Source organism: Orbicella faveolata, unplaced genomic scaffold, assembly GCF_042242905.1.
Source record: "Orbicella faveolata isolate gen_17 unplaced genomic scaffold, um_ofav_v1 contig_1, whole genome shotgun sequence".
Lineage (NCBI taxonomy): Eukaryota > Metazoa > Cnidaria > Anthozoa > Scleractinia > Merulinidae > Orbicella > Orbicella faveolata.
The window spans coordinates 11,233,904-11,244,096 of NW_028301536.1; the positions used below are offsets into that span (position 1 = coordinate 11,233,904).

The 10,193-nt window shown below is 39.3% G+C and overlaps 1 protein-coding gene across 1 annotated transcript; it reads right to left on the minus strand.

The window, feature by feature from the left end:
* Positions 1–309: 309 nt before the first annotated feature.
* LOC149118078 (uncharacterized) lies at positions 310–1,346 on the minus strand. Its single transcript, XM_089298762.1, has one exon. It carries the CDS (start codon positions 1,102–1,104, stop codon positions 310–312), a length of 795 nt encoding a protein of 264 aa, XP_089154888.1. The 5' UTR covers positions 1,105–1,346.
* Between the last annotated feature and the right edge of the window lie 8,847 nt (positions 1,347–10,193).

Genomic DNA, 10,193 nt, shown 5'->3' on the forward strand with positions numbered 1-10,193 from the left:
AGGGTAAGAAAGTTTACTCCTCATATAGACCTTATTCTTTACCTAATCCCTCCTAAGTAATTTTGACATATCGTATTCATTCCTAAGCTCTGATTACTTTGGGCTGTCCACTTTAGTAAAATTCGCATCACAGGATTGCCTATTTCTAGACCCTCCTGGAATTTTGAGTGAGCTTAAAAGAACCTTGAGTGGAATTACCTTGAGATAAAGGCCTATATTGGGGATTACTGGAACTGTTTTACCCTTTAATCTTTCTCGCCTGAAACAACTGGAACATCAAGACGGAAACACCACGTAGCATAAAATCATTTATTTTGCCTCATTGCCCATGTGAAGGTTGAACTTGGACACGTTTTCTTGAAGAACCCTTTGTTCCTCCAAGCGCGCATTCAAATTCTGAAGTAGTATCTTGCTTTCTTGAAGCCCTCTTTGTAAGGCAGCGACTTCCCTTTGCCTTTGCTCGGCGGTTTCTTCCAGCAACGCCTCTTTCTGTTTCAATGTGCTTCGCAGTTCCTCCAGCTTCTGAAGGGCGTTGGCCTTCTGTCGTTTCATGTGTGCGACTTCACGTTGCATAGCTTTCTTCTCTCTGATTGTTTCACTAGTAACGCCCTTGATAGTAGCCTTTACTTCCTTTATGAAAGTGCGATGTGCGTCAATCTGAATTCTCAGGCGGGTAAGCTTTTGCACGATTTCTTCATTTTGCTTCCTTACTGGAGCATTTTCCAAAAGGAATCTTTCGATCGCTGAAATCTGGGTTTTCAGACTCAAATATTGTTCTTCATAGCTCTTCCTTTTATTAAACTCTTTGAATTCTTTCAAAATAACGCTGTGCTGACTTTCCTCCAAGGTTCTGTAACTTTCAACTGAATATGGCGGAAAGCATTCAAGAAGATATTTCAGTTTTCTTTCTAGGCGCGACACAAGATTATACCACTCATGGGCGGACGATTTGACCGTGAGAAGTTCTAATTTAACCTCCATTTCTGCAACAATCCTGCTGACTTCTAAATTTATCTCGAAAACTAGTGATTTGACCTGCTCGTGGGTGAGTCTGTTCCATCTGTTCTCACTCCGCGCAGTTATTGGTCCGCCTATTTTCACCATTGCACAGCCTTTTTACCTATTGAGACAAAAGAATTTTTTACTCGCATACTCTGCCAACTAATTGGGAAATTACTGACTAAAAAAATGCAGAGAATACGAACCTTCAAGATTACGGTTTGATGCCTCAATATTCAGTTCGCAGCGTTGTCCGTTATAATACCATTGTCAGCGTCATTCAAACCTATTTCTTGTGTCGCAGACAAAGCGCGCGCAAAAGCTCTCGCGACCTTCGCGACCTTGCTTTCACATAACGGCGCAACGTCACTGGGAAGAGCGCAAGGAAGAAGCAAGAACAAAAAAACCCAACCCTTTTTGTTATTAAACCTGTGAAGTCGGTAGAGACCTGGCAATAGGACTAGACCCGACGTTGTTGTCTTTTGCGGGCAGGTCAAGAACTAACCACTTGCGCTTCACTGCAACCGTGCATTGCAATTTTGAGAGAATTTTCAAATATCACTTGAAGCGTGAGTATATAAGTACTTTCGAACTTGCACTTGCATTCATACCCATATAATTAGCGGATGGATTGCGGGTGATAAATTGAACGAAAATCCGGCAGAAATGTTACGCAGATGAATAACCTGCGACCTTTGGCCCGGGATCCGGATCGTTGACCCGGAATTGTTATTCCTAAACGCGAATTTCGAATGCATTTTGCTCTCTCTCTTCAAAAAATGTTTCCTAATATGATCCTTAGTTCGATGTGCTTTAGGCTAAAATAGCAATTTTTAATCAATGGCTTTAGAAAAGTTTAGAATACTTTGTAAAGGATTAGTTGTTTTGGCTTTGCTTTGCATGGCTGAGCTCAGCGATTGGCTTAAACTATATCCAGAGTATCGATAAGTGTCGTAATAATAATAATAATAATAATAATAATAATAATAATAATAATAATAATAATAACAACAACAGCAACAACAACGACAACGACAACGATAACGACAACGACAACGACAACGACAACGACAACGACAACGACAATAACAATAACAACAACAACAATAACAATAACAACAGTAACAACAATAACTTTATCACCGTGTCAGTCTTTCTAGTTTTTACATGTGAAAACTAATTGGGGACACCAACCTACATGTACATTACTCCATAAATAAAATAAGTTTACAACCTAGTATATGTACAATAAAACAAAAGAAAATCTATATAAATACAGTTTACAAATCGACAAAAACTAATTTCTACATAAATAGCAATCCCTACATTTATATTGCGATACAACGTCTGACAGGTCGAGCGCCCTGATTTGATTTTTAAAAGCATTTAAGGAGTCAGCCAATTTAATAGAGTTATGCAGCTTCGACCAAATGAAAGGTCCCATACATCTTAAACTATGTCTCCCGTATGTAACAGTATCACATCTTGGTAAGGAAATATCGACTGCATTCCTAAGGTTATACCTACTCATGTTACAATTAAAAAGATCTGATATATATGATGGAACTAAGTTAGCCCTGACTTTATACATCAATATGGCTATGTCCTGAAGCCTGCGATTACGTAACGTTGGTAGTCTAGCTTTGTCTAGTAGCGCTTTATAAGGACTAATCCTGTCGCAGCAAATAGCCCGTAATGCTCGCTCTTTCTAAATAGCCTTTCTAAATAGCTGATATTTTTGTAACACGATCACCAGTAGTGCTTGTGCTTATGTGCAAGTATTGTAACCAAAGGTTACCCCATTGGCAGACTATTTAATTTTTTTGTATATCTGTTACCATGTGATTGTAGTATCAGACATAATATCATATCCCATTAGTTTCTTTACAGCCAACTTGTTGGTTACTTGTTGTTATATAAGCGAGCTTTTTACTTGACCGACACTGCAATACGCAAGTCTTTGATATTGTTACACAAAGGCCGGCTGTACTCATACAGTAGAATTATGGTATATATCAGAGTCTTTCGCCAGGATCCTCTGCAATGCCAGGCTGAGAATGGTATTATCATCCTTAAAAGCCTTCAGTGTTAATTTCGAAATTGGTGAAGTTCTCACAAACCTGTTCTATCTGTTCACATTTTCTAGGCTCACAAAGTTGTTGAAAAGACATAGTCAAAACACAGGAGTATTTTGTTGTGCAAATTTATCGGACGCACGAATGCAACTAATTCGAACAGAGAGATTCAACCAGACAGTTCCCGTTCACTGCTGGTGTTAAAAAATCTGCTTCACGTTGTTAGCTGGATGTGTATCGTGTTATAGATGCACTTGAAAGTTTGAAGAACACTCGAAAATCTAGATTTGCCTTTGGCTACGCTCATTCACGTCCACAAATCTAGAGCCGCTTGTCTATATATATCTTAGCCGGCAGTGAAAATATTAGTTCAAACAACTAGCTGATCATATAAATATATCATGTGCTTTCAGAGCCACCTTTCCCTCGTGCCAAGCAAAGTGACAGGTGGCTGTGCCGAGGACAAGCGCCTCTCTCGTGCTCAGCAAACTCCTGCCGGGATGCATTCCAACGAAACGCAACTGAAGCAGGTCAAGCAGAAAGCATGAAGCAAAATCTTTATCATTCACAGTTTCGATGTTCATCGAGACTTCCTCAGCTGAATGCTAATCAAATACTTTTTCAAAACAATAATTATGATTTTAGTACAAAGGAAACTACGAACGTTAATGGACTAAACAACGTAACGTCAACTTCACCTGAAAGATAACAGTTTTTTTGAGTTGATGACCAAGGTTTTTAAAAAAGCGTTGTGGAATCCCCACAATTATTCAGTTATTCAGCTAAAAGTAAGAGTAGCTATAGCTGAGTAGCTAAGCTAATAGCTGAGAGTAGCTATTGAGACTGCAGTCGATGCACTTTGAAAACATCAAACCATGACTTTTCGTAGTTTAGTGAACCAGCCGCACCATGATGAATAACACGCTAATAAAGGTGTTCGGGTCTCACTGTGTTGAGTTTGACTGGAGGCAAAATCGCATATGCTGGACAGAAATCTAGAAGAAACCGAGAAAAAAAAGTTTCGATCCAGTGGGCGCACGGGTAGAGAGGAATGACGTGCTTCGATCCAGCCACTGACAGAAAATGCAACCAAGCTCAAACCACTCAAAGATGTTTGAGAACACTTTGAAAAGACAGTTCCATAGGCTTAAATATTTATGTAGTTGCGACGTTATCATATCAACTTGTTCGGCTTGAAAATTTGAATGTGGCATACACAAAGATCTGGCCTTAGTTTGTGTGAAAAAGACTTCCTAGACTCGCACGAAAATGTGTACTCTATGATTTGCCCAATAAAACTTCTTACATGACCAGCCAATAGAGAGACCATCATTGGGCTACATGCTTTTTACTTACCTTTAAACTCGAAAATTGAAGGCTTTAGTACTTATTTAATTAACAGAAAAATCAGTCTAATGTTCGAAAGCATAACTGACTTCACGAGACACAAATGATACAACCCTAATACCGCCCGCTGATTTCTCCATATTGAAGCAGGTAACTCAGGAAGACATAGTTTGTCAACTGCAGATTGTCACCGAATTTCAGCAAAGCTGCTTGCTGTACTCCTAAGATCATCACTAACCAGGTGTCGATTAGGAAACGGGCTTCTGAACGAACTAATACACGATATAGTGGGTTTTGAAATATTTGTTCAACTGGTCTCGTGGCTCCCAACCAAACACAATGAGTAGCAACACACTGATCGAGGTATTTGGTCATATCCTGGTCAGTTTTACACGAGGAGCGACAGAACACTACAACTCAGAAGAAACTGAATTCACGGTAGAGTTTTTTGGCTACAGTCCTCTAGAAAGCATTGGCCACGAATGGTATCGTCACGGAGATCTTGATGAGGAGTGCATTTATCAAGAATACAGCGACAGAGAAGTCACAACTTTAGACTTCATAAGATCCAGCAGAATTAATGCAAGCCTTATTGACGCAGGTTTACCAGAGGAGAACGAAGAAACACAGGAAGATCTGCAAGATGAAGATAGAGCAATGGCTTAGAAGCGACTCAGACCATCCGCTCTCCGAAGGGTTTGTAAATCAATGTACATCGGAGCACTGATTTCTTTACTAACTTCCATTATCATAGGTTCAGTATGCATGATAATCTGCTTTGTATGCCTCAAAACTGTAAACAACTGTGAGTTCCACTCAAAGAACGACATTCCACTAAACGTCCAATGGATGAGATCAATTTCTTCTGCAATTGCTTGCATTTTTCTATACACTTCGATCTTTGTATTCAACTTATTGCTTTTTCGCCCATATCAGTTAATGGGAATGAAAAGAAAACTGATCCCGGCTGCTTGCCTCGCATATTTCTTGGACACAACTTATCGAGTGGTTCTACAAGCCCAAGGAATATCTCATTCCAAGCTTTCTATACATTGTAGAAACTTCCACTCTATGTTTTGTTTTTTATGAGTGTATATGGGCAAGCCTATCTTCTAACGAATCACTTCCGTCAGCAACGGACAAGGAGACAGCAGCTGGCTTTGTTCTTAAAAATGACAGTTCCTGTCTGTTCTGTTATAATTCTTGCGGATGCTGTGGTATGTATAATTTACCCACTGTATAACAGGCAAAGTAAGGAAAGTAAACTGCGCCTGGTAATCGCACTGTTTGCTCCTCTCTTTGGAGTTTTATTTAAAGTAGTCTCGCGCATTTCTGTTTAGCGGCTAGGCAACATTACCCATCGGGGATATGCGTGTGTCCTATTAGCACCATTGTATTGTGTTTCAGGGGTTATGTTCCGAGTGCTGCAAGCAGATCTTGACAGTTTACAATCCATGGCTGTTCTTGGATTGATTCACGGCGCTGCAGAAGTCATAGAACGAAGTACCATGGTTGTCATTGACTACGTTTGTCATGTAATATGTAAAAGATCGTCAGCTCCTTGAGGAAGTTTTCGTACTCCTCGCCGTGAGAGACTAATGGCTGATGTCGCTATCATGAGCATGTTATATGAATCAACAGCTATAGTGTCTGTAAGGTTACCGTATACCTTCAGGGGTGTCTCGCGTCCAAGCGATGTAGCGCGTCCGGTTTAAGCTGTAGATACCTAAGCCCTATATCAAATTAAAGCTTATAGAGCTGGCTATCAAACCATACCAAAAATTTTGAAATAAAATGAATTGCCAATTTTTTCACGGCCACTAAATGCAAGGGTCCTAATCACCTTTTGGAAGCTACAAGTCAAAGCGAATTTTGTTTTTCGCCAATTTATATTTTTCCTCGGTTTCAGGACAAAAAGCGCTAAAAAAGTGTGTCTGCGTTTTTCCATATTCAACTGTAGTAAAAAGTTACAGAACATTTTCGAAATAGGATTTAAAAAATGTGAAGAGATCGTACAAAAATCGCTCTCGGAGAAAAAATATTTCGAAATAAACAATTCACAGACTCGTTTTTGTTTTTTATATGTTAATCTAGCTACTGTCCAAATTTGAGGGCAGACAAACAAATTCCGTTTGAGTTGTAACTCTTTAAAGTGTCTGCTTCAAGCGAAAAAATTTATCCGAGAATACAGCGCTAAGAAAAATATCTGCTTCGCAAACAAACTCCGCCCACAAACGCCTTCAACCGGGTTCTCAGATCACTGAGCCAATCAGCGCTTGGGAAATTTACTACCATTAACTGGCGGTGAAATTTACGCGTAAATCTGCAAAAAAACCTTGCGTTTGGCAATGCGCTCAAGGCGGAGAGATAATGTTTCTGCAGCTGGGTTTTTCTTGAAGCTGGTTTGGCAAAATGGGGAAGACGAAAAAGGATACGAACGCTAGAGTAGCTGGGCGACGAGAACAAACAAAAGAAAGCGCGGCGGAGCAAATGTGCATGGATAATATTCCAATGGATCTCAATGAGTTGGACGATTCATCGGTATCGAACTCAACAAAAGAGTCACTGTAAACATCGCTGTTATCGCTGTCGAGTTCCCAGATTTTACACAACCTTTCTCTTCTCTTGACTCGATCTTTTTGCCCGCTTGATACGTTCGTAGCTTCATCCGCGAGGTCAACTTTCGCTCACTCACTGATGTATTTTCATTCATTCTTCGCTTTTTCGAACTGGTAAACGGAGTTTTCCGTGGTCCATGTTTACTTATAACTTAACAGAATTACATCTAATACGAAAAATGCTTGGATTAACAATGCTGATTAACTGAGTAGCCAGCCAATTCGTGGTATCCATATCGGTAATACTCCCGCGAAAGTAGTCTCGGTTGATTGCATACACGTTAAAGGGCTGTCAATCAAGAGGGAACTTTTACTTCCAGCCATAACATCATCCATTTCTCCGCCAATAGTAGGTTTTTTTCAATTTTGTTTTCGGAAATTAGAGATTACTCTTCGACCATTAGTTTGAACCAACAATCCAAATTTGAAGAAAATTGCCGATCTGAAGGTATACTGTAACCTTAATGGATTATTATTCTTGTATCAAGATATGTACTTAAAAGACCATTCCCTTTTAAAGCTGCTACAGTGTTTTGCTATCACAACTTCAGCTCAACTGGTAATCGAGTGGTTTTTCACAAGCGTTTCATTAGCGATCGAGACTCGCTATCAGAATATAGCTGTCATGTCTGTTTGGCAAAGAAGATGGAAAAGACACATTTTATTGGCAGTTGTAGTTACTATCATATTAGCAATATGGATTAGCGCAAACCTTTTAGACATGGCACATGAGCGTTTTAAAGAGCCCTTAAATCAGCCTTGTGAAATGCCGTTTGCCTAGCTAAGACTAGCTAGTTTACCCAGCAGGTAGTGAATGCTACCTGTAAGTTATTATGTATAGAGTATACTTAGAACCGGATTTCTTGCAGAGCAGAACAATTCTGTACTTCGTACACAGTATACATAAGCCTTGCTCTAGAATTATGTTCTTAGTAGTTACTTATGAGTAGCAAATTCTTATGTTTAGAAATATCACATGTCCCTTCATTTCAGACAACAACCAATGCTATTGGTGACCATTTTCTCATAGAAATCTCAGGCTCGTAGTCTAATTGTTAGGTAATGTGGACTGGAGTCCGTTCATTTAATGGCAACTTTTTCTCCTATTTTATGAAATTTAGAAATATTACAGGATAATTCAATTTCCAAGAAGCCTAGAAAAGAAAACTGACCTTTTGTTATTTTAAAAACCTCAAAATTGTTTAATAAACTGATGAGCGCGAGTAAACACGGCTGCAAGTTTAATTCAAACGACACTTCAATCCGCACGTGACTTTGCAAAAGGGTGAAATTTAGTAATATATTCAATTAGAAAAATATTTGAAAATTTTCAATTGAAGGAAATTTAGTCAATTGTTCCAACTCGATTAGATTGATCGCTCTCCATGATGCTTGATTCTGCTCAGCTATTACCTCATAGAAATGTCACTTACGTTTTAATCCACTACGTTCAAACGAACGTAAATTATTTTCGCCTTAAACACCCAGTGAGGCACATAAAGCAACAACAAGAATATGGTTGGATTCTCCCAGGTAAATAACTCGATGATGTCTTAAATTAAGTAAAGGAATGACCAAAAAAGAAAATGATAAAACAAACTGGTGTTATTTTAGCTCCGAATATGCAAAAAGTAAATAAAACAACAAACTAGGAAAAGTGCAAATGACTGCAATGAGTGAAGGCTAGCAACTTTAATCTTTTAATAGCGATGTCGGGAGGGAATGCACAAGCTACATATCCTTACTAATCCATTCCTGCCAGTTGTTCGCCATCAGTTAAATCACCTGATGGTCCCTTATTTTTTCGGGGTAGTATGGGCTACCCACGGGAATTTGTTCTTGAGGTCTGTCCCCTGGGTAGGGATTTCAATCGTCCACGAAATCCTCAGGATAAGGATTATGACACTGTCGGCATCTTGAAGGACCAAGAGAATCTGGTAACGAACCATCTGCCATCTTGTAAATATCCAGAAGTCAGTGGGAGTTAGTAAGGTCTTTGTCCGGTACCCGATGGAAATTATGTCAGATGAAAGTCAAAGAAGAATCTATTTTTGCATCCTTTCATGCAGGCTATGCATACTTTCACTCTATACTTGGTGCATATTGAAAGGAAAGAGCTTTGGCTTCGTCTATTTTCAGTGTCGATAATTTTCTGCATGCTTGAATATGCATGAGTTTTTTTGCCCCAGGGTGGAGAATGTTGATACTTTTTACCAATCACTTTGTCCCATGTTGTTAAAATCCCCACCCCTTGTCCCCACCCACCTCAGGCTTGACATTGATGGGTGCACAAGTTTCTGATTTCTTTATTCAATTCATTACGTCAAAGATATGCGTATACACGTATGGGTTAACAGGTTGCCGTAAAGTTACGTGACGCAATTGGCCGGAAAAGATGGAAAAAGATGGGAGACTGGTTAGTTGAATGGATTGTTCTTTATCTAACACTCTCCCGACACTCCCTCTCACATACCCGACTCCATACCAAGCAAAATATCTTTTCACATTCCGAGCTGATACCAGTTTATTTTTATTTATTTATTCATTTATTTCATTGTTTTTTAATTATTTATCTTTTCTTGGTTATTTCTTCATTTAATTTTAAATATTTGTCTCATAATTGTTATAATTTTTTTGAGAAGGTGAATAATCAACATGACACGAGCGTGGGACAAAGAAAAATTCTAAGTCCCCGACAGGAATCGAACCTATGACCTCCCGGATACCGGGCGGGTGCTCTATCCACTGAGCTACGAGAACTCATGGAGAGCAGGGTCATTTAACTGAGTTCATATATTTGGTGTTCCGGAATGTTCCCTGTTCCGGCTTTTACCGACGGCCTCAGAAGTAAAACAACGCTCGCACACGTTTCCCCGCACTTCGCGTCTGCTACGAGTTCACTTATCTGTATCTAGGGCTTGTCACAAGTTGCTCGAGATTTCCCAAAAGGTTGCCCGAAACTTCTCAAAAAGTTGCTCAAAAGTTGCTCCAAAAAAGGTCAAAAGTTGCTTTTTGTAACGAAAGTTGCTCAAAAGTTGCTAAAAAAGCAAAAACTTGTTTTTTGTTTCTCTCTTCATTTATTTGGTCTGATGCAAAATATGCAATCTGTACAACAAAAGTAACATGTCTAAGCATTTTTGTGCAATTTTGCGTT

What these genes read in the sequence shown, in the direction of transcription:
- LOC149118078 (XM_089298762.1), bottom strand. Translation starts at nt 1,104, where the DNA reads ATGGTGAAAATAGGCGGACCAATAACTGCGCGGAGTGAGAACAGATGG.